The following is a 23,657-nucleotide window of genomic DNA, read 5'->3' on the forward strand; positions in this document are numbered from 1 at the left end:
ATTATTACCTTCTGGACTTTATTTTGCCTCCTAATTACTCATTTTTTTCCCACTTCTCTTCTCTTCTAATTACTTAATACCAAGTAGACTTGTTCCTAGCGTTTGTTGTATGGTTTGAGAGTTTTCAAGAGTCGAACGAAGTTTTGATGCTATTACATTTTATTTCTAAGAATCAAATTTTAAATATAGGTTTTCTCCTACACGCATAATTTCCCGTAAGTACATCAATCCAAGCTTTAAACTTATCTAAAAATCCTTCTATGGAAAAATTAAATTTTAGCACTCAAAAATTAATGGAGAAAACTAACAAGAGAGAGAGACAATTTTATACCAAGTTTTCGGAGTCTCCCTACGACCGGGGCAAGGATAAAAATGCGAGATGGAGACTTGAAAACAAAATCCCGCTCCAAATGAACAAACAATTTATTTTCACGCAAGATTTAAAATTATAGCGCCAAAACTAAAAAAAACTAATAATGTATGACCATGAAACAAAAAGGTATCGGACTTGAAGATTTTCTTTTGTTCAAAAGGAAAGCAAACGAGTAGAAATGCATTCAAAGCAAAATACAATTAGGGTTTTGGGTCAACGATCAATTCCTTCATCTTTCATCTTTCGCTCTTCAAATCCGTAACCAAACCATCCCTGGGATTTTATTATTATCATCTGTTTCTTAATTTTTTTTAACGGATGATTTATGCGTAATTAGTGATAAAGATTGTGGCTTTTTTTTTGTTTGATTTTCGGTAGCGCTAAAGATTCAAATCAAGACGAGCAAAGGGAAGATTCAAGGAAGAGCCCCCGCATTTCTTTTTCTGATTTCCTTGACAAGAAGTTGCACAAAAGTTCTGTCCTACCCAAAACAGTTAAGGTAATTAGTTAATTCTTCTGTAGCTGCTGTTTGGCTGCAGAGAAAATTGGGGAAACGTGAAACAGAATAAGGCTTATGTGTTTTTGTTTTTCAGTTTGCCTTTTCAATTATGAAGCCTATTTTAGCTGCTCTGTGATTGATGACTTTTGATGGAGGGTTTAGTTTTGAGCTTTAAACAACTATAAATTTGATGGTTAGATCTTCTGTTCTTGATTTTCTTGGATACCAAACAGAAGTAACTTTTTTTATTGAGCTTATTTTAGTGGGTTTTTAGATTTTTATTAAGGCTGTAAAGAATGAAGAACGGATTGAACATGCATTGATCTCGTTTAAATTTGGGGGTTTTGAGGAAAATGGTCTAATCTTCTTACAGGGGAAGTCAAGGCCTTTCTGGACGCCGTTAGGTCCTCCTAGCAATGGTGGCGGGTTTACTGGTCACCAAATTGAGGTTCAAAAGGAAAAGGAAGAAAGGAGTTCTGTTCTTGATGATGTAGTTTTTCAGCAGTTTAAGCCTACGAGAGTAGAAAAAGGAGATGATGTAATTTCGGTCGGTGATGGTGAAAAGGGAGATGGTATGGGTCCATTCAGTGAAAAACAAACTTCTAGCTCTTCATTTGGCTTAGGTTCATCTGGTGATTGTGATTTTGGAACCTCCACCACTTCATCTGTTATAGGTTCAAGTCATGTTGGTAAAGTAGGAACCTCTACTGTAAATGACGTGCCAGGATCCAGAAAGAGGAATCTATTTGGAGGTATGCCTTATCTTATATAGCAAGTTCAAACTCTCTATTTCATTTAATATTTTGCTTCAAGCCATTCGGAATTGTTACTCTTTCTGTTTGGTTGCCAGAAAAACATTTAATTTGATGTTGTGTTTTATGCTACTGTGATTTCCCGTGTAAAAGAAAAACACTTAGCTTGGGCTCAAGTATGTGCGTGAATTTAGGTGGCCTAATGCTTAATCCCTGCCCCAAAATGAGAAATGTTTACATATTTCCTTTTCTCGTGAGGTGTTCCAGTGAAATCAGTAGCACTGTTAGGCATTTTTTTGTGTTAACGTCAGACAGTTGGTTGAGGAAATTAGGAAAACCTGATAAGCTAGAGTAATTGGGATTCTGGAAATCCTTATAAGATTTCTATTATACATAATGCATAGAATAGATCATACGCATGTCTTGAACATGATATGTAGCTTCCCAATCTATATGCATCTCTAGTTTATTTGATGTTGTTGTGGATCTAATTGCCAGACCTATCTTTGCCATCATACAGGATAAATAACTTGGTGTATAACGTGGATAAAGCTAGGGTTCTTAAACCCAAAACTTAAATTGTAGAGAAATTTAGAGAAAACTCTCTAGTGTTTTATTAAAAGTCTAAATAATAATGTTTTTTTCTCAAAATAAACTAGACATCCTTATTTATTTTAGTCATAAAATCTTTTTATAGAAAATGATTTCTAATTAAAACTAAAATCCTTTATAGAAAATGATTATTAATTAAAACTTATCTAATTAATAGAATTCATCTAGCATTAAGATTTCTAAATAGTATTAATCAAATTGAAAGTCTTAATCTAAATAGGAAAACAAATTCAAATACAACAAGGTAAATAAAAACATTTCTGCATGGTAACTTCCAAACTTTATTTGAACGCCTTCATGATCACTAATCTTCGTGAAATTTTAACTCAAAAAGAAACATGACCTTTAAAATCTTCTATCAAAATTTCTGCTAGATCTAATGATTTGGCTTAAGAGTTATGCTTGATTTATCAAACTACATCTTGGACTTGTATTCCTTAAACCTTAAAAATCTTGATCATTAATGAAGTAATGCCATAAACATTATTATGCCAAGAAAATGGAAGAAATTTCCCCATGTCAATAAAGAAGGGCAACTGAATTGTAGAATGTTCAAATTCCAAGGAGTATTTGTTTCATTTTGAAAACATGACTCATAGTTGATGCTATCCTAGTACATGAAGATTTCCGAGCAGAGTGGCAGAAAAAGAAATGAGCATGAAAAATCTAAAACCAAAGATACTAACATTCAGTAATCATCTGTTGGGTTCTTAACCCATTTTTGCAAAAATCAAATTTCACTGGCAAGTCCAGCCATCACTTTCAAATACACTGAACCTTTTATGGTTTATGAATTTTATATCGGGTTTGCAAGGTGGTGACCAGAACCATACTGCACGAAAGCCTTCATTAGTTTTGGGAGTTCATCCAAGTCCCAATCAAAAAGGAAGAAAAGAAAGCTTCATTGGCAACAAAAAACAAAGGCCTCTCTACAATCATTGTGAGTATGCTTTCTACAAGAGAAATTAAAAGCTTTTCCCAGCAAGGACTCTTCGAAGGTTTTTTTTTGTTGAAATTATATGCTTTCTTTTGCACTAAGACGTAGTGGCTCATTTTATTGCTGACAGATGCAAATGGTTCTGGCTGGTGGGACTGTGACATGGAAGGTGTCGACTCGGAGGAAGTAGGCTATGGTGAAATATGGGAAGGGGTGGGCTCCACTACATTTGGAGGAATAGAGTGGCATTAATTAATTGGTCTGTGAAAGTATGTTCACTTACGGAAAACACCTTCTCGGAATGTTTTTAATTATGTTTTGATTAACATATGTTAATCAGATTATTCTGTAACTCATGCAAATCAGGATGACTGGAGAATTAGCTCCCCGTCTTATATCGTCATCCTGATGACATCCCAGTGATTGCTCCACTTCTCAAAATGGTTTTGTAGAAACATTATGTCTTGTTGTAGAATATAAATCGGATGCCATACTCTGGAATATAGATTGGAACCTGGCTTATTACATCGAATATGGCAAGCATTTCATTTTTGCTCAATGCGGAAGACCAAAGTCCTAAGTACACATGCGAAGACCAAAGAAGAGATCTTCATTATTTCTGTCTGGAGTCTTTGGAGTTTCTTTTCTGTTGAGATTATATGGTTTCTTTTGTACTGAGACGTAGTGATTCATTTTACTGCTGACAGATGCAAATGGTTCTGGCTGGTGGGAGTGACATGGAAGGTGTCGACTCAAAGGAAGTAGGCTTTGGTGAAATACGGGAAGGGTAGGCTCCACAACATTTGGAGGAATATAGTGGGCATTAATTCGGTGGTTTGTATAAGTATGCTCACTTACAGGAAAATGCCTTCTCGGAATGTTTTTTAGTTATGTTTAGATTAATCTATGTTAATCAGATTGTTCTATAACTCGTGCAAATCAGGATGAATGAAGAGAATTAGCTCACCCTCTTATCGTCATCATGATGAGATAGATCTTAGTGATCCCTCACTTCTCTAAATGCTTTTGTGGAAACACGATGTCTTGTCCTATAATATAGATTGGATGCCATATTCTGGAACGGCTCCATGTTCATCACATCAGTAGTGCGAGCATTTCATTTTTACTCGATGCCAAAGGCCTAAGTCTCAAGGAAAGTACACATGCGACAACCAAAGAAAGGTCTCCAATATTCGTATATATGCACATAGCCAGCTGGTCCCAACTCAAGTTTTTCCATTGTCGATGATTTGTATTTCTGCTTTAAAAGAAAAGGGAAGAATATGAAAAGAGAAGGGGAGAGGAGAGGTAGCTAGTAATTGTTCCCTTTCCCTATATGAAGGAAAAAAAATGGAAAAAACCACACTTGGGGTGAGAGAGGCTCGAACTCTCGACCTCAGGATAACTCAGAAGCTATGAGACCTACGCGCTAGCCAACTGCGCCACCACCCCATTTGGTAGAGGGGTTGATTTACCTAATACTTAAGAAAATATAATATTTTCTAATAGAACCCATGTTCCACCACTTTTTGGCTCTTCAAAGCGACTTGTAAACTTCTTTTTATCTGACTCGGGAACTCAGCACGTTCAGCTTAAAGTCTTAAACCATGTTCCAAATTTAAATGTTAAACTAATCAGGGGGCTTTCATGCTACTTCAAAAGCTTATAAAATCCAGCCCTAAATACAAAACTCCATAGAGAGTTCAGGCCAAAACATGCTATCAAATCATCCTAACGTTACAGCTTACAATATCGTATTGCGTCTCCACGTTAAAAGTGCTTAAAATACAAGAAGATAAAGGCTCAAAACCAAAGAGTCAATTCAGGTTGGAAAAAAAAGAGTCCCGATTCCTACTGGGTGTGCGTGATGGCGTCCGGCCCTGTAGTTAGGTTACATGACTTTGACAAAGAAATGGTCTCTCCCGGTGGGTTTAATAATTCATTGAAAATTTGTGAGAGGGACATTTGCTTGGTTGTTCTCCTACAGTTTATGAACAGAGTTTGATTAGTCGATCCTAGGCTTCAAATTAAATTCTAGAAGGCAATGTAGAATCAAATTTCAATTCAAAGTGGCCAATTCTCCGTCGTCGTCGTCGTCATCACGTATTAATATCCACTTTAGTGATACCAAATCACCAATTTATTACTTTCGTGGAAGAGATTGAAAGGTCTTCCGTATGTGATCTTGTTTTCATGGATGTATACTGGGAATGGCACATGCCTCTCTCCACACTACCTAGCTTCCTTGGTAACTTTTCAGGAAAAAAAAAAAGATGCCATGGATTCTTAACTGGCCTTTGATACTCGGATGTCGGGGGGTGAGATAAAGAAGAATTTGCATTTTGTTTTATACGGAAAATACTATTCTGGCATATTTTAATTCATAAAATAATATTTCCCCTTTATCCTTTACATGGATATTTAACAGATCCTCCCACGTATAAGTTCGGTTCATTCAAAAACAAGTTTCCCTTTAATGAAAATATTTAACAATTCAGGTGAGATGTCTAGAGTTTACAGCCCAACTCTTTTACCTAACTATGAAAAAACAGATAAAGTCTTTAGAGCTCAACCTTTGATCCTAGTTTGTCGGGGAACTGTTCATGTTTAGGGAGATACATGGCCTTCGTGTTCGTGTTGGATTTGTGCGCACAATTCGAGGACAATATCCAAAGCTTGTAATATAGCTCGTGAGCTATTAAAAATTTATCTGATTATTAACTTTAAAACCTTAAATAATTAATTGAAATATGTATAAGCACATATTTGAAATCAAATTGTTCGGAAGCTGTCATAGCGAATTCGAGGGCATTTGAGGATTCTCTCTCCTTTTCCAAACTAAAAAATAAAAAATAAAATTTTGAATTAAAATTGATTTTTTTATTAATTTTTTAAAATAAAAGGGAATTGGTATTTATTATTCAGAAAATATGATGAATATAGTAAATGTTTTGTTAAAATTTTGAAACTACCACCCATTTTTTTCTTTTTTCTTTTTACTTTGATTCTCTATCTTTCAATCATATTATTTTTAAAAAAAATTACTTAAATTGATTTTCAACTTGTTCCTATAAGGGAAAAATAAATAAATAAATAAATCATTGTAAATAAAAATGTTGAAAGATGATGAAATTAAAAAAAATTATAATTTTATAATTTATAATTATAATTTTATAAAAATTTATAATTATAATTTATTAATTATAATTTTATAAAAAATTTTAATTAAAAAATAATAAGAGAAAAACAAATGATAATGATAGAAATAAGAATTAAAGTTGAAATAAAAATCAAATTAAATCAAATTATAAGGGATGAAATTAAAAACAAAAAGATAAATACCAAATTTTATATAATCAACAAATAACATGATATTTTTAAATTTTTTACAACTTCTGAAAAATATTTTCCACTCAAAATATAAAAATATATTTTTCTAGAAATTAAGCTAAATTTTTATTTAACTAACAAGTGTTTTTTATTGGTTAATTTTATTAATGATAAATAAAAAAAATGAAAAGTGGATTCAAAAAAATTATTTTTCTAGCCTTATTTTTTTTTAATTAACGTTTAATTTCGCATGCTCGTCCTGTCACCTGTCGGAGTGGATGGCAAACGAGTTTTTGTCTTCGACAAGTAAGAATAGCTTTTTATCCAAGAATGGATGGCATGGTTATTTACAGCCATCCGATGAAGTTTTTTTAACTCTTCAACAGACAAGTGTTTGCAACAATTAATGCTTTATCGCATAGTTACATTCGTGTTAAACCACTGGCCGGACAATTTCTTTTTTAATATAAAAAATATATTCAGGTGACATTGATATTTTTAAATAAGTAATAATAATTCAAGACTTGTGTAACAGAAAGTAAGTGCATGCACTGTTAAAGCATCGATTTTGAAAGCAAATTAAATAAATATCCTAAAACGAGCATTTAATTTTTATATCCAGCCAGTTAATTTAATTTCATTATCAAAATTCTTTTTAAAAAACTAAATTCAGATAAAAAATACAAAGATAATTCATGTCAATTTTTAAATCACTAAAAACTTTTATAGAAAACAGAAAATAGATTATGACTAATCTCCAATTAAAATAAACATCGAATGAAAAAAAATCTAGATCAACCTGTTGAGTTAATCTGAGTAATTAAAAGAGACCATAAGTGTCATCAAAGTAGTGATCTGGAAAATATATCAAACAAAATGCTACAAAATAAACATTGAATGCTTATATACAATTAATTAATTTAATTTAATTTAAAAATAAAATTTAGTTAAAAAATAAATAAATTTAACAAAGATAGAGAAAACACATGTGATAGCCTGCAACATTTTTAAAATCACTGAAACTTGAAAAACAAAAATTGGGCATGATTTCCAACTAAATAAACACCATATAAAAAAAGTTCCAAATCAACACACCGAGTTAGTTTAAGTTTTAAAACTATGGGTCATGCGATATTTATATAAGAATGAACTTAAAAATATGAAGAAATTGAAAACAAAGTTAGCTAAAAAAAACAAAAACAAAAGGCAAACCCAGATAAATCTTCTAAACCTGGGTTAATCTCTCAAACTCATAATCTGTTAAATCTTAGATTCAAGTTCATTTAAGAAGCTTAACACCCAACCAATTTAATGTTAAGGAATGAATTTAAAGAAAAAATATCAATTTTTAAAGATTTTCAAGGAAAAAATAGGAAAAATGAGGATTAAATTTAATAGAAAAAAACTAAAAAGAAATGAAAAAAAAAACTTAAAAAACCACATGAAAAATAGGAACCAAAAGAACAGAGGTTAAGTATGACAATTGAAAAAAAAAATCAAAGGAGATGAAATTATAAAAAAAAGTCAAATTTGATAAATCATTCAAAATAAAAAAAATAATCAAAAGAACTTAAATCAAATTACAAGAAAAAAACAAAATGAAGGATTGTCCTGTAAATTTGAAGGGTTAGCACCAAAATAAAAAAGAAAAGAGAAAGAAAAAAAAGATAATTGGTGTCAAACTAATGACACTTCGACAACACGCGTCGCCCAAAAGTTATGGGGTTGTTGTCCTGGAAGCTGGTGTTTGACTACCCGACGATGCTATATGCATTGTCCAAATACAATAGTCAGTGTTCACACACCAACTTTATTTATTATTTAATATTTTTCATACTCATGAAATGATTATTTTACCCGTGATATAACATGAGAATTACTTGAAAGCCATGATAAAAGACAAAAACACTCCTAAGTCCAGGATTTTTTTTTTTAAGTCTGAGGGCAATAAAAGTAAATTTACGATGCCAAAACAATTGAAAATACTAAAAGCACCCTTCATGTCATGTTTATTTTTTTATTTGGCATCCATGGTAATTTAATTGTATATACAAAAAGAATGAACTACTTTAATCAACTTAATCAATTTGATAATGATTAATGAATCCTGTAAAAATAACAATAATACTCTTATTGTTAAGATCATTAAATTTTGAAATGAGAGGTAAAATAATAAAAATATTATTTCAATTCAAAGTAAATTATGTTTGTGTTAGAAAATAATATAAATTATATTTTGAGATCTTATATAATAATTTAAACTATTGAGTTGAGATGATTATTTGACATGATATCAAAGTCTTGATGACTAAGAAATTACAAATTTAAATCTCATAATTTTTATTTATTTGATAAAAATTAAATATAAAATGATGTGAGTCTTTGTAAATTTTAAAAGTGAAAAACTTTTGACAGTTTTGAATTACAAGATTAATTTGTGTAAATTCAACTTTTAATTTTAATAAAAAAATCAAAATATTATTATTTTGATAAAAAAGAAATGGAATTTTTTAACGACCTAAAAATAATAGTGAATAAATTACTAGGTTGAATCCCCAAGCCCGGTCGTTTTATAACAATGATTCGTCGAGGAGAGACGAGTGCTGGGGGCTACATGAGTTGCCCGCACCTTTTATGAGCGTGGCAGTGGCCACGGAAGCTAACCCCACTTTTGTTTTCTCGGGTACAATCACTAAAATCCGCGAGATAACTAAATTTGACAGAACTCGAGTGGTGACGAGAGGTATGATTGATGGCTACAACGAGCAAAGATTTCTGCGTGCAGCTTTTCCCCCTTTTTAGTGCACAGTACCTTTTTTAAAATATTTTCTTTTTATTTTTAATATTAAAATATTAAAATTATATAAAAAAATAATTTGATATTTTTTCATATGTAAAAACACATTTTAAAAATGCATTCAAACACAACTAAAAACACAAAGCCATACAACCTAAAAAAAGGTAGGTTTCGTGTTGTGTTAGAAGTTGTTTTTTAAAATATTTTTTTGCTTTGAAATGTATTAAAATAATATTTTTTATTTTTTAAAATTTATTTTTAATATTAACATATCAAAACAATAAAAACACATAAAAAATTTTAAGCAAACAAAAAAATTAATTTTTTGTGAAACATTTTTTGGGTTTCGTTTCTAAATGATGTCTAAAAACCTATTTAATTTTGCATTTCAAATGTTTTTTTAATTATTTTTTTTTGCTTCAAATTACATTAATGTATTTTTAAATTGTTTTAATATATTAATATATAAAAAATATTCATAACAACATATTATTTTAATATATTAAAAAAAAAAACATATCCATCGCAACACCAAACCGGATAGCATTCGAAAGTCTTCTGGGCCAATAATGGCTTGTCGTTTTTTCAACGGCTTGTGCGCAAGGAACCGACGTCCTTCCTTTTTCTACTTTTTTCGTCGGTGGCTTTTGTTTTGTTGTTGGAGTCCACATTGGATAGCGGTGACAAATAAGCGCTGCTGACTCTAATGCATATGCAATGCCAAAGTGCTTTTCCCACGAAAATGAGTTAAAGAAAAGAGTCCTCTTTTGGTCCACAGCCAACACTGTTGCATATACATACCAAAAAATAGTATTATTTTCATATCTGGTCGACAGACCATCACTCATTTTTTGGATATGGATCCCATGCATGTGGGCATGATCAAAATCTCCCCCTTCGCCCCAAATTATCACTGCAGTAAAGTTTTTTTTTTTTTTTTATAACGTGACCAGCTTAGACCCGGTTTTTTTTGTATTTAAAAAATATTTTTTAAAAATTTAATATTTTTATTTATTTTAAATTAATATTTTTTGGTATTTGTAAATTATTTTGATGTGCTGATATCAAAAATAATTTTTAAAAAATAAAAAAATATTATTTTAATATATTTATGAGGAAAAAATATTTTAAAAACAATTGCAACCACACTCTCAAACAACAGGCTCTATACTTTTTATTTAACAAAAAAGAATCTTAAAAATAAATATGATATATTTATCAATTATAATTTATAAAATAAAAATTATTTATACTTAATAAAAAATCTAAGAACAAAATAAAGATTAAACAAGGCCTCACGTATCTGATATACATGAAAATATCTGAATATGCATTCTGATATTATGCTTCTACGTATTTTAGTGGGAATCATCCCACAATCGTGGCTTATTTCTCCATTGACGTCGTTGTCAAATACATTGCGAGTCAGTATCAATGTTCATCAACTTAGATAAACAGTTTCCCTTGATGTTGTTCAAAATTAACAACACTTAGCAAACATTTTAGTGGTTTGGAGTTTTTTGAAATAAAACGCTTTCATTGTATTTCTTTTTTCTTTTTAATTAAAGAGAACCTCAGTCTCTGCTTCTAAGGATGGCATTTTAGTGGTTTTTCAATTCTTGTAATTGTTTTTAATTGATAAAATACGCCATACAGGACAAATATAAGATTAATTTAGAGCATATTTGAAAATATAATTACTGTTATTTTTTAAAATATTTTTTTAATAATAAAAATTATATTCAATTTGTATGAATTGTTTTTATTCAGTTTCCTTTTTATTTTTGAATTCAAAATAACAAATCTAGTTATCACGAGAGCGATGGAAATTCAAAAAATAATTTGAATCTAAAATTTTTTTTCATAAAATTTTAAAAATATGGTTATACCATAATGTTAAATAAAACCTTAGTAATGTTAGAGAATAATATAAATAATATTTTAAAATTTCATCTAAAAACTAAAATTAAAATTCTTAAATTGAGATAATTATTTAATAAGTAAATACAAGATAATCATGCAATCGTAACGTAGTTTAATGGTTTATTAGATTTTTAGACCTTAATTAATTAAAATGAGAGCTAGTCAAGTTTCAAATTCAAGGGAAGCCAGCAGAGATGATGTTGATGCCATAACTTGTGTATGGTGAGTTCGTAACATTAAGAAAAAAAGAAAAAAAAAAAGAATAAATTAAGCTTCAAGATTTATTATATATCTATTGCATTCTAAATGTATGATTGACCAATGACATTAAAAAAAAAAAAAACCTCATCCTTAACATTTCTAATCTCAATTACATCTCATAATAATTAATTTTATCGATTTCATCCCAAAGCTACTCGATGTTAGGCAACTTTCTCATTGAACAACCAAAATACATTAAAAAATACCCCAAGGTTCTTGCATACAAATCAATATTTCTTAATTTTTGATAAATTTGGAATGATATTGATAAGATTGATAATTTAATTAACATAAATAAATTTATACTTTATTGTAAATAAGAGATTTTTTGCCTCGTGTTGTTACATGACTAAGGAGTTCCAACTCCACCGTACTTAGTTGAAAAGTGATAACTATTGTAAAACAATATTCCACAAAAATAGTAGATTTTTATTTTGTATGCTTTTTATAAATTTATTTAAGTTATTTATTTAATTTTTGATTTATATAAAAGTTATTATAAATAAATCTTTGCTCAAGTAAAAAAATTAATGCAAATTTATGTCAAAATTTTAACTTAATCAAGAATTAAAATTTTTAACGTTTTATAACTTATACTATTAGTCATTTTCACTAAACATAGTTTATTTATAAAAAAAATAGTTTTAAATTATTACTTAGATTCAAAAATCATTTTTTTATAAGTGATGTCAAACGTGCTCTTCATTGATAAATATTCTCCATTCATAATAGACCCCATGAAGGTGAAGAATCGCCGCCACGAATTCAGTTTTACCTCTACCGCACTCCATAGCCATCGAAGGTAAATTGCAAGGCTCTATCCCCGCCACCATCGGGGCTTCAATTTCTAGTAAAGTCAGGCGAAGTTAGTTTTTTTTTAAAAAAACTCATAATATAATATATTTTTAATTTCTAACTAAAGACAAATAATTTTTTTTAAATAATCTTGAATTTCTAAATCTAAAATATACTATTTACAAACACAACAAATATAATATAAACAAAAGATCAATATGCGAATGATTTATAATATTACCTTTCAAGTAAGTAAACTGCAAATTAAGAGAAGAAAGTTAATAATAACTTAAGAACCTATATTAAAATAAGAAAGTTTAACATATTTTAGTTTGCTTATAGAAAATTATTAATTCAAGTTTTAAAAATTTCAAAACCATTACAAGCTTTATAATTATTAATTTTAAAATATATAAAATTAGTTAAGTTACACACAATCTTAACTCTCATATTAATTTAAAAAAACTAAAAAACCTTTTTTTTAATTTTTAACCCCGTCTATCTATGTTTTTATGGGGATTTAAAAATCTCCATAGCCGTCTCTGTTGAATAAAACCCAGGCGGAGCCAAATGACACTAACACCGGCTCTCTAACTAACATAACCATGGGTGCTTACGACGCTCCCTCAGCACCACCACCAATAAATGGACGAAACACCTATCTCACCGAATCTAGAATTTCACTGCTCACTATTTAATTTTTTCAAAAAAAAATTTAAAAATATTGATTGATTGACTATTTCCAAAATAAAAAATAAATTAAGGAAACGCAAAAAAATAAAATATATATATAAAAAAATCCAGAACGGTAGAGTCCACAGTAAAGCATCATCCTCATTAATCCCCACACACCACCATTTTTTCAATAAAAAACTCCCTCTCTCATCTTTTCTCTCTGCGTGCTTGTTTTTGCTTAATCACGATCAAAAGCAAAGCACCAAATTTTACTGTTTTAGAGAGAGGAAAAAAGAAGGAGAAGAAGGGCAGTCCAAGTTAGCATTATTCCTGGACCACCTGGCGATCGTACGAGCTAAGAGTTGAAGGTGGCTGATCCTCTGCTCGCCACGCCACAATTAAACACAGTGATTCGCCAATCAAAGTCATTTTCACGAATTTCGAGAAATCCAATTCTATTTTAACTGATTCGGTCCGCTCTTCGCTGATTTCTCTCATCCGGAGTTCAATTCTAGAGAGAGTTTGATACTGATAGGATCTTGGAAGGAAAGGCAAGTTTTGTTTGATGTGAAGTTTTGGTGTTTGCTTGGATTTTGGATGTTATAGTTGTTTAGAGCTGAAGGAAGTGTTTTGTTGGTGTTCCTCCTTTATATAGATATTTTGGAGCTTTGGATTCGCAGTCAGAGAAGAAAGGAGAGATTTAGTGAGAGAGAGAGATTAGAATCTAAAATTAGTCGAAATGGTGAGTAGCAATTTGTTTCACTGTAGAAAGCATTCATGGCCTCCCGAGGAGTATATCAGCAGAAACACCTTACAATTGGTAACCTCTCCCTCTCTTGCTATGGTATTATAAATCTTTTTCTTTTTTGTTATTGATTTTGGGTCGTTTGTTTGGTTTCTGAGAAAATTCATGACAAGTAAAAAATAAAATAAAAATAAAAATTGGAGGTTGCTATTTAAGATGTGCAAAAGGATCATGCCTTAAGCTACATATTGCTTTAGTGAATCAGCAGAAACTTTGTTGGCCTTTGGAGTTGCTTCTTGCATGTGTAGTTTTTGAAATCTAGTAGCTTAATTATGCACAGCAGCATTAACTCTGCTAGTTAGGGCTATTGTGTTGTGAAGACTTCTTGGAAATGAGGTTTTCTAGATGAGTGGTTATTCTGTTTGATTGATTCCTGGGCTGTTCTGTTAAGAAGTGATGCAAGTTTAGTGGCTTGATATCTTTTTTCAATCAATCGAGTAAGGGGTTTGTATAGATTGACTGGGGCTCCCAACAGGCTGCTCTTTCTAAAAGGGCACATGTTACATATAGATGTTTGAAATCAGATATATGATTTAAAGACCCACTCGAAATATCATGCCTCAAAAAATGATACACCGGGTCTTGGTGATAATCATATCTTTACTAGATTTTGTTTAGACAAGATCATTTTTTCTACAGTTTCAAATACACTTCTCAACATACTTTTTTTTTCCTTTTCAAACTGTAGTTTGATTTTGATAGTGCTGCCCCACCGGAACAAGCTTGGAGAAGGAGATTAAACAGCCATGCCAATATTCTTAAGGAATTCAGCGTTACATTTAAGGAAGCGATACAGATGGTGTGTGATATGATCTTTGTAAATTTTAATACGTATTTGCTGGTTCAAGGGACAGAGAAGTCTTCATATATGATTTCCGTTTTCAATTTCTGTGCTGGTTCTCACTTTTTGTATGGTGTTGGAATTTGAAATATTAGGTTAGATTGGGTATTCGGCTATGGTCTTATGTCAGGGAGGAAGCATCTCATGGAAGGGTAAAATTCTCATTTTCCTTATTTCAGAAGCTCTTTATTTATCCTTTAAATACAGTATATAATAAAATTTTAGCTACTTGACTAAAGTTGGGCCTGCCTTGATTTGTGTAGAAAGCACCTATAGATCCCTTCACCAGAGAAAGTTGCAAGCCATCAGCATCTCAGGGTGTTCCACTTGGAGGAATGGGGTATGTGAGCCGTATATGATCCTCCATTTCATCCTAACGTCTCTTCTAATTTATCTGTCTGATAAGGTCAACCTTGCTTTCTCTTACAGAAGTGGAAGCATATCCAGAGGTTTTAGAGGCGAGTTCAGGCAGTGGCAAATTGTACCTGGTATATGTGAATCTTCACCTGTCATGGCCAATCAGTTCTCTGTAAATCTCTACCTTTCACAACCTATTATCTGTTTGCTTCATGCTTTCTGACCTTTTGAGTTGTTTGTTGCTATTTTTCCTTTGATGTTATGTGACATGAGTGTCCATGTTGGGGTGGTACTGCAGATTTTTATATCTCGGGATGGAGGGAACAAAAATTATGCATCAGTTTTGGCTCCTGGCCAGCATGAAGGGATAGGGTAAGATGAAAATTGTATGACTGGGGCATATTACTTTCTTCAACGGCAGCTTTTATGCTGTTTTCATTAACATGTTGAAGGAAATGAAATTATAGTATTTAAAGTGGAGATTCATATGCTAATTTTGCTGTAATATTGTCACAGGAAAGCTGGTGATCAGGGCATTTCATCGTGGGGTTGGAACTTGAGTGGCCAGCATTCCACATACCACGCTCTATTTCCAAGGGCATGGACAATATATGATGGTATTATTCTACTCTATCCTTTTCTGTTTTTATAAGAGTCGTGTTTTCCTCTTCAATTCTTATTTTAATGACGGGACTCTTGTTTTCCAGGTGAACCAGATCCTGAGCTGAAAATCTCCTGTAGACAGATATCACCATTCATACCACATAATTACAGAGATAGCAGTCTTCCTACTGCTGTTTTTGTCTACACTGTATGTTCATTTCACTTCTTATTTCAGAATTCAGATGTGGTTAAAATGAAATTATTAATTATGTACCTGGCCAGATCTTATTGCTACCCACCATTCTGTCAACATATGGTAATATGTACCTGGGTGCACATATTGTGAATTTAATTCTACGTATTAACTGGAGAAAGAACCTTCTGCAAGGGGAAAAGAAAACAATTAAAGATTTTTAGCTGACAAATAAACTTTTGGGCTTTACTTACTCTTATGTCCTGGTAAGCTATTGAACTTCAATGTCTCCATATTATACTCAGGGTATGCTAAAGCATGATCAGTTTATCATGAAGCTTGACGAGGTTATCTCAATCTAGAATTACATCATGGGTTTCGCGAGACTGACCTGAACCAAAAGAATGTAGATTTTTATTGGTTCGTTTGTCTAGGAAATATGGATGCATATGGTATTTTTTGAATTGTATGATCTTGATGGATCACTTAACTGAGATAATTGAATCCTTTAAAGCATACCAAGCTTGTTTATATTTTTTATTGAAGCTTCCATCTGTTTCTGCTGTAGTTGGTGAACACCGGAAAGGAAAGAGCCAAAGTCAGCCTTCTATTTACATGGGCGGTAAGCTTCATTTCACCATGTTTCTTTTTCACTATTCTGGGCAATTGAAAGATATCGCAAGTCATAAGATAAGCTATAAGATAAGCTATTGATGTATGATTTGGTGCAGAATTCAATTGGAGGAATTTCACACTTGTCAGGAGATCACGTGAATGAACCATTCATGTTAGTATATGCACATTTCATTCCATGTTCCTTATGTTCATTCATGTTTCAAAACATATTTTGAATTTTTTCTTTTACTTTGACAGAGGGGAAGATGGAGTCTCCGGCGTACTTCTACATCACAAGCAAGTCATCAAACCTTAAATGCTTATGACGGTTGGTTTGCGTATTTCTCTTGCTGTTTTATGCGTCACAGGGGGTGAAAGCAGAGGAAACTGTTTGCCCCACCCGTTCCTTAAAATAGGAAAATGAACATTTTAGTGAAGATGATGTGGAGGCAAGGCAGAACAAAAGCACCTTAACCCTTTGAGTAAACAAATGAGCTGAACTACCATATTACTCACAAAATATTTGACCATACCATCACACAGAAAAAAAGGGTGTGCAGTAATTAGCCCAGGCAAAGAAATATAAAATGGAAATCACCTGGTGGAAAGACAGAATCAGCATCTCTAAGGATATTTGTATGGTGCAACGGCTGCAGCCCTCAGAACCTTACGCCAATATAATAATTTATTGAGAATTTCAAGGCTTTTCTGCAATGCATCATGCAGGATGTTGGCTTTTTTTTCTTTTTTTTGGCTGTTATGGTCACTTTACCTGGTAATGAATATTGGATGACAGTGCCTGGGACACGTTGCCAATATGAAAATGGAACAGTACTAATGTCAGTTATAATATGCCTTAATGCATCTATATAAAAAAAAGATTACCTTATTTTTGAAATTTGCTTGAATAGGGTGCATGGTGGCATATACTTGTGTGTGTGTGTGTGTGGAGAGAGAGAGAGAGAGCAGTCAAGTCTTTCATCTGTTGATAATCACCATTAAACTACAAGCTGATCGAGTTGCTTATGGATCAATCCATGTAAACCCTGTGACTTTTCTGAGACCTTTTGCATTAAGTCAGCTTCCACCACCCTCCTTTTGATGTGTTTTTTATTACCATGTTGAACGATCTTAAGCATGATTCTCCTAGGTGTCAAATTGTCAAGGACTTGAAATTCAGTCATGAAGAGTGAATTTTCTGTCATTCTTCCCTTCACACAAAAAAGTAGTAGAAGCTGATGATGCAATTAATTTAGGTCATATAAACCTAGGTAGCTTGCACAATGCTGCAATTGGATCACTTGACCACTCTTTTCCTATGAGCATCCCTGCTTGTTTCATTCTCCTTGTTCTTCTAAGCGTTTTCTGCCCTTCTTCACTTTTGGACTTTTTTTCACGTTTAGTTCCAGCCTTGATGTTTCAACATCCATTCTGTGCCACTATTATTTGAATGCTGCATATGATTGTCAACGAAAAATCTTGCTTCAAATCTTCTAATTGTCTTAAATATTTTATTTATTTATTTTTTTGGTGGATGTTATGGAGTTTCTAATAACATCTCTGGTGCCAAAAATTTTGATGTGTCATTCATTTCATCTCACCCTGCATAGGCTTGTCATGGAAAATCAGGGTTCTCCTTGTTATCTATCTATTGTTAATCTTCCCTTCCATGCTTATTAAAGTCCCTGCTTTCCTTGGACAGGTGCTTCTTTTCTGAAACTTTTGGTACATTTGGAATTTTTTAAGTTTAGTTTAATCTTCTGTATCATGGAAATTATAGTTCTCCATTCTGGATTGTTAGTAGTATCTATTTTTGAAGCATTTCTAATGATTATCACAATGCTGCAGGACTGCAAAGGGCAACCCTCCTGTTACATTTGCAATTGCTGCATGTGAAACTCAGAATGTAAGTGTCACTGTTCTGCCAAGCTTTGGGCTGTCTGAAGGAAGTTGTACCACGGCAAAGGCAATGTGGGGCACAATGGTGCAGGTACTGGTTTCTTGTCTTTTCATCGCTGCAATTTCTTGCTACTTTTGAAGGCATTTGTCTCAGATATGATTGATTAATTGATATTCATACCTGGAACCTCGCTGTCCTTATAGTTTACCTGGAATCTTACTTTTGAGCTTTCATATGAAGAATGCTTGTTTTCCAAATTCCTTGTACTGTTTCTCGAATCTGATGTCCACAGCTGACATTATATGCTTTGTGGAAAAGAATTGAATTTGAACTTGTTCTCCTGCATTTCAAGGATGGACATTTCGATCGGGGGAACTTTAATTGCGGACCAAGCATGCCTTCATCACCTGGAGAGACACTGTGTGCCGCGGTTTCAGCTTCTGCCTGGGTGGAACCTCATGGAAAGTGCACTGTTGCATTTGCTCTTGCTTGGTCATCTCCAAAAATAAAGTTTTTGAAGGGAAGCTCCTACCATAGGTACATCTATGATTACCCATTCCCCTTTTCATGTTCTTTATTGCTGCCTATGTTTTTAATTTGTATTGCTTGAAAGTCGACTAAAATCTTGTATCCGCGTGTTCAGTGTTTTTATGGCAGTCTTATATTCTTTCTAGGTGATTGGAATCTTCTTTTTGATATTTTAAATTCTACTTTGTATTTTCTTTGACTAAAATCTTAGCATTACAAGTCCTAAATCTTAGCATTATAAGTCCTAAACATCTTCAGGCTCCCAATTGTTACAAGTGCATTGTAGTGCAATGATAATTCATCGATGTGAGTAATGGAATATTATTTTCCATTTGTTGGCTGGATGACTTCAACCTTCATTCTGTCAGACTTGCTGATCAGAATTAGAGCTTTATATCCTCGAGCCAGGAACAAAAACTGTCATATTTTAACCTCCTTGATATTTAATTATCTAGCATATTGGTTTGGTTTTTGCCTGTACATTCTCTGCTGGGTTAGATACCATTGAGATGTTGATTTTCTGGTAATGTTTGATTGTTATTTCATTTGGCTGTATCTTTTGCATGGTATTTCATGGTGTATTATGGATAGTGCATGTCTCTAGCTCTTTGTGCGGTTGAATCATGTTTTTGATTGTATTGCCTACACAGATGACAGGAACACTATTCTGTGAAGATAAAATTGATTTCTGGGCATGTTTCTTTTTTTGCAGGAGATATACAAAATTTTATGGCACTTCTGAAAGAGCGGCTCAGAATTTGGTGCATGATGCGCTGACAAGTATGCATGTTTGGTTTTCACTTGTTTAGATTCCGCTAATATAACCATCTTGTTTGCTAAGCAGTCTGCCAACAAACCCCTTACTTTAAGGTTGCAATTTTTAGTTTAGTTTTAGCTTCTAGAGTTTTTGTGACAATCTAAACTTTTTGAATATTGATCAGATTACAAGCAGTGGGAGGAAGAGATTGAGAAATGGCAAGATCCTATCCTCAAGGATGAAAAGCTACCAGAATGGTAACTCCTTTGACCACAAGAATGGCTACCAATTACTTATCTCGGAATCTGAACAGCAAAAAACACCTTAAAAAACCATCTTGATGTGGTGGACGAGCCATTACACTTAATGTTGGGTGCATATATCTTGGAGCAATACATTAATTAAAGCTGCCTTCAAGAGGCTAAAATACATGCAAACAAATGAATAAAACATTGGATGAGTGCATGTACACATGGATTTGTGATCTTAATCAGTCAAAAAAACCGTGCAAGAAAGACCATCTTAATGCAGGGAAGAAGCCGACACATAGGCGTTGTTTTGTATCTTTTGAGGCCTTAGATGTGTGAATGCACTTGTGCATGTTGTTGCCCCAATCACACCTTTTAAGTTCTTACGAAGTTTTTATTAATCATGTTCTGCACCCGAATAGCACCAACTGTGCAATCATATCTGATGTCAGCCTTGAGAGACACCAATGCCACTCAGATTAACTTTTGTGGCTATGTTCTTTTCAAATGCTTAAATGCTGTTACTTTCTGCGGGCACATACATATTCCTGTTTTCTGGGTTATATTGTTTTAACGCCATAATTAAAATCGCAGGTACAAGTTCACATTGTTTAATGAGCTCTACTTTTTGGTTGCTGGTGGGACAGTTTGGATTGGTACTCATCTATGCTAACTGCCAAATCTTTCCTACCATGATATTTACAGCTACTTCTGATGATTCTCTTATCATAAGTGCATATTTTGTTTTCATCACTCAAGCGTCAGTTATTATTTGCTTTATATATATATATATATATATATATATATATATATATATATATATATATACTGTTGTTGTTGCTAGATATGGTTCATAAAGGAAACTAACATTAGCATAATCTGTACAGACTCTTCCCTTCCAAGTGCAGATACAAGAAATGGTCATCATCGGTCAAGAGAAGTAGAAACCACAGGGATCAAAGTAACTGAACCCCAAGTAAACTGCAATGGATGTCCAGTTAATCATACTACAACTAATCATCATAACACCACTAGTTCTGAACAAAAAGAAAACAACAAGGCATTCCATACAAAGTGCACATGCAAAGATGAATCAGCAGTCTCTCGGGAAAGGGGAAACCTTGACCACACTTTAGATCCTTTCACATTTCTTGATCCTCTGAGCGATGATGTTGGTAGGTTTTTGTACTTGGAAGGAGTTGAATATATCATGTGGTGCACATATGATGTGCACTTCTATGCATCCTTTGCCCTTCTTGCATTGTTTCCCAAAATTGAACTCAATATTCAACGTGACTTTGCCAAAGCTGTGTTATCGGAGGATGGAAGAAAAGTAAGGTTTCTGGCTGATGGTAGTGTTGGAATTCGCAAGGCTAGAGGAGCTGTCCCTCATGATCTTGGGACACATGATCCGTGGAATGAAATGAATGCATATAATATACATGACACCAGCAAGTGGAAGGATCTGAATCCTAAGTTTGTGCTTCAGGTGTATAGAGATTTTGCTGCAACAGGGGATATGTCGTTTGGAGTTGATGTGTGGCCTGCAGTACGCACTGCCATGGAATACATGGAACAATTTGATAGGGATGATGATGGTCTGGTTGAAAATGATGGATTCCCAGATCAAACATATGATGCTTGGACAGTTCATGGTGTAAGTGCTTACTGTGGCTGCTTATGGCTTGCCTCCCTTCAAGCTGCTGCTGCAATGGCCATGCAACTAGGTGACAAGTATTTTGCTGAATTATGCAAAAGCAAATTTGCAAAGGCAAAATCAGCATTTGAATCAAAACTATGGAATGGTTCATATTTCAACTATGACAGTGGCTCGAGTAATAACAGTAAATCTATACAGGCAGATCAACTGGCAGGGGAATGGTATATGGCATCTTCAGGTTTGCCGTCACTTTTTGATGATGTTAAAATCAGAAGTGCTCTTAATAAAATATATGATTTCAATGTAATGAAAGTTCGAGGTGGTAAAATGGGTGCTGTAAATGGAATGCATCCGAATGGAAAGGTGGATGAAACTTGTATGCAGTCCCGTGAAATATGGTCTGGTGTCACCTATGCTGTGGCTGCTACCATGATTCTCTCTGGAATGGAAGACAAGGCATTCACTACTGCTGAAGGCATTTTCACTGCGGGCTGGTCTGAGGAGGGCTACGGGTAAGTTCTGTGCATATTATATTGTTTTCTTATTTTTGTGTGTTTGCAGAACAAGAGTCAGATATAGAAGTTACTGACAGTTAAGCAGGAAATAATACATATCCTTTTCCATCCATGCCCACTGCCGTTTCATTTATTTCTTGAACAAAAAATAAGGACAGTGCACTCCCCCCACCCCTTCAAATAAAAATAAAAGCAAATAAATAATTTGAACTCTTTTTAGGATTAAATCAAAAGTGTTATTCTTGAAGACTTACTGTCGGCTGTTCTTGGTCAATATTGAACCTACAATGTGTAACTTTTACCTTGAGAAGTATGATCTGTTCATCGTTCAAGCAAATCCATGCATGGATGTAGTTGGCTTCCCAGCTAAAAGAAACTTGAGTTTGGGCTTTCTGATAAATCCATCATTTTAGCTATTGGGAAGAGCCTGTCCTTGCTTTCTCCTTGTTGTACTGTCTGTGATGTGTTTTTTTTTTTAATGTATAATAACTGTGGGTTAATCTTCCTTTCTGCGGAATACAGATACTGGTTCCAGACTCCAGAGGCATGGACGATTGATGGGCACTTTCGGTCCCTTATTTATATGAGACCCCTTGCAATCTGGGGCATGCAATGGGCACTATCACTCCCTAAAGCAATTCTTGACGCGCCAAAGATCAACATAATGGAAAGGAGCCTTCTATCTCCTAGTACAAGATTCTCCCTTATAGGTGAAACAGGAGTTAAGAAGATTGCAACTAAAGCTAATTGTTTGGGCAATTCAGTTTTCCATTGTTCATGCTGATCATACATACAAGTCTCGTAATCTTTGTAAAGAAAAATGTTCAATATATTTTTTTCTTCCTTTTCCCTTCTTGAACTCTCTTCCATAGGAAAGTAGGGGGAGAAGTTTGGGAAAATCTTTCTTTCCTAGACAGGCAATAAAAAAGCTAGGCTGTTACCTTAGTAACCAATTTTAGTTGCATGATAAAGATGAGTCTTTCCGTCTTAAAATAGACTTTCTTGTATTTCAACGAGTTTGGTACTCATGGTTTGTTTATTTATTTATTCATTTTTCTATCTGTATGATACGAGGATTGTAAATCCTCGTGTTTAATAATGTAATATCATGTAATCAAGTACAAGTTACTTGCCAAGATGTGGAATGCTCTAGTTTCATTGGAAGGCCACTTAACATTGAAATCGGTTCTTTCGGGCTGCTCGGCATGTGTTGTTGTGCAGAACTCTTTGAAATCTTGATATGCAGAATATCTTCTAAAGTTTTGCTTTCAGAAACATAGGAAAGCAATTCAACTTTCCAGGTATGAATAGGATATGCTAGGCCAACAAGCTAACTAGATTTATATTCAGTTTGGGATTGTTTTTTATTTAGAAAAGTGTTTTTTATTTAGAGATGTTTTCAAATGATGTTTTTTTTTCAAAATTTAAAAGAATGTGTTCGCTACGTTTCTAAATGGAATCTAATTTGAGTATGTAAACCGGAAATATTTAGTTGTGGGCCGTAATTCACTTGAATGCTCGAAGTAATTGGGAGGCAAAGCATTCAATGATTCTATAGAAGTTCCGGACTTACAAGAAGCACTCGACTCACTCTTTTCTTTGTGGATTTTTATTTCTCTGCCTTGTTAAATTTTGTTCATTCATCAAGTGGAATGAAGTTTTCATATACGTGGTTTGTGAA

The 23,657-nt window shown here is 33.1% G+C and overlaps 2 protein-coding genes and 1 non-coding gene across 7 annotated transcripts; 2 read left to right on the top strand and 1 right to left on the bottom strand.

The window, feature by feature from the left end:
• Positions 1-375: 375 nt before the first annotated feature.
• Positions 376-4,153, top strand: LOC133701172 (uncharacterized). Of its 3 annotated transcripts, none has more exons than XM_062125001.1 (6): positions 376-631; positions 752-872; positions 1,246-1,624; positions 3,051-3,176; positions 3,304-3,442; positions 3,881-4,153. In XM_062125001.1, exons 1-5 carry the CDS (start codon positions 552-554, stop codon positions 3,423-3,425), a joined length of 828 nt encoding a protein of 275 aa, XP_061980985.1. In that variant the 5' UTR covers positions 376-551; the 3' UTR covers positions 3,426-3,442; positions 3,881-4,153. The 3 variants fall into 3 exon arrangements, with proteins under 3 accessions (XP_061980985.1, XP_061980986.1, XP_061980984.1); XM_062125002.1 differs by lacking the exon at positions 3,881-4,153 and having other exon boundaries at positions 1,246-1,444; positions 1,547-1,624; positions 3,304-3,700; XM_062125000.1 differs by lacking the exon at positions 3,881-4,153 and having other exon boundaries at positions 377-631; positions 3,304-3,700.
• A 387-nt stretch (positions 4,154-4,540) lies between these two features.
• On the bottom strand, positions 4,541-4,625 carry TRNAM-CAU (transfer RNA methionine (anticodon CAU)). The gene is given in 2 exon segments: positions 4,541-4,576; positions 4,588-4,625. It is a non-coding gene; the product is annotated as a tRNA-Met (tRNA).
• Positions 4,626-13,113: 8,488 nt separating this feature from the next.
• LOC133702357 (uncharacterized) lies at positions 13,114-23,035 on the top strand. 3 transcript variants are annotated; one of them, XM_062126693.1, is made up of 19 exons: positions 13,114-13,505; positions 13,610-13,774; positions 14,448-14,558; positions 14,696-14,752; positions 14,864-14,940; positions 15,030-15,129; positions 15,256-15,329; positions 15,474-15,574; positions 15,665-15,768; positions 16,322-16,375; positions 16,485-16,540; positions 16,627-16,665; positions 18,217-18,358; positions 18,621-18,805; positions 19,509-19,576; positions 19,738-19,810; positions 20,396-20,457; positions 20,689-21,973; positions 22,499-23,035. In XM_062126693.1, exons 2-19 carry the CDS (start codon positions 13,694-13,696, stop codon positions 22,758-22,760), a joined length of 2,931 nt encoding a protein of 976 aa, XP_061982677.1. In that variant the 5' UTR covers positions 13,114-13,505; positions 13,610-13,693; the 3' UTR covers positions 22,761-23,035. The 3 variants fall into 3 exon arrangements, with proteins under 3 accessions (XP_061982677.1, XP_061982676.1, XP_061982678.1); XM_062126692.1 differs by having other exon boundaries at positions 13,114-13,774; XM_062126694.1 differs by having other exon boundaries at positions 13,115-13,774; positions 14,462-14,558.
• The last annotated feature ends 622 nt before the right edge of the window (positions 23,036-23,657 follow it).

The sequence above is a fragment of the Populus nigra genome, chromosome 8 (genome assembly GCF_951802175.1).
Source record: "Populus nigra chromosome 8, ddPopNigr1.1, whole genome shotgun sequence".
Lineage (NCBI taxonomy): Eukaryota > Viridiplantae > Streptophyta > Magnoliopsida > Malpighiales > Salicaceae > Populus > Populus nigra.

Excerpts from the sequence above, each read along its gene's own strand:
- LOC133701172 (XM_062125001.1), top strand. The coding sequence starts at position 552 with ATGCATTCAAAGCAAAATACAATTAGGGTTTTGGGTCAACGATCAATT. Across the intron at positions 873-1,245 it reads TCCTACCCAAAACAGTTAAG|GGGAAGTCAAGGCCTTTCTG; the intron begins GTAATTAGTTAA and ends ATCTTCTTACAG. Across the intron at positions 3,177-3,303 it reads AAGGCCTCTCTACAATCATT|ATGCAAATGGTTCTGGCTGG; the intron begins GTGAGTATGCTT and ends TATTGCTGACAG.
- LOC133702357 (XM_062126692.1), top strand. The coding sequence starts at position 13,694 with ATGGTGAGTAGCAATTTGTTTCACTGTAGAAAGCATTCATGGCCTCCC. Across the intron at positions 15,330-15,473 it reads GGCCAGCATGAAGGGATAGG|GAAAGCTGGTGATCAGGGCA; the intron begins GTAAGATGAAAA and ends ATATTGTCACAG. Across the intron at positions 15,575-15,664 it reads GGCATGGACAATATATGATG|GTGAACCAGATCCTGAGCTG; the intron begins GTATTATTCTAC and ends CTTGTTTTCCAG.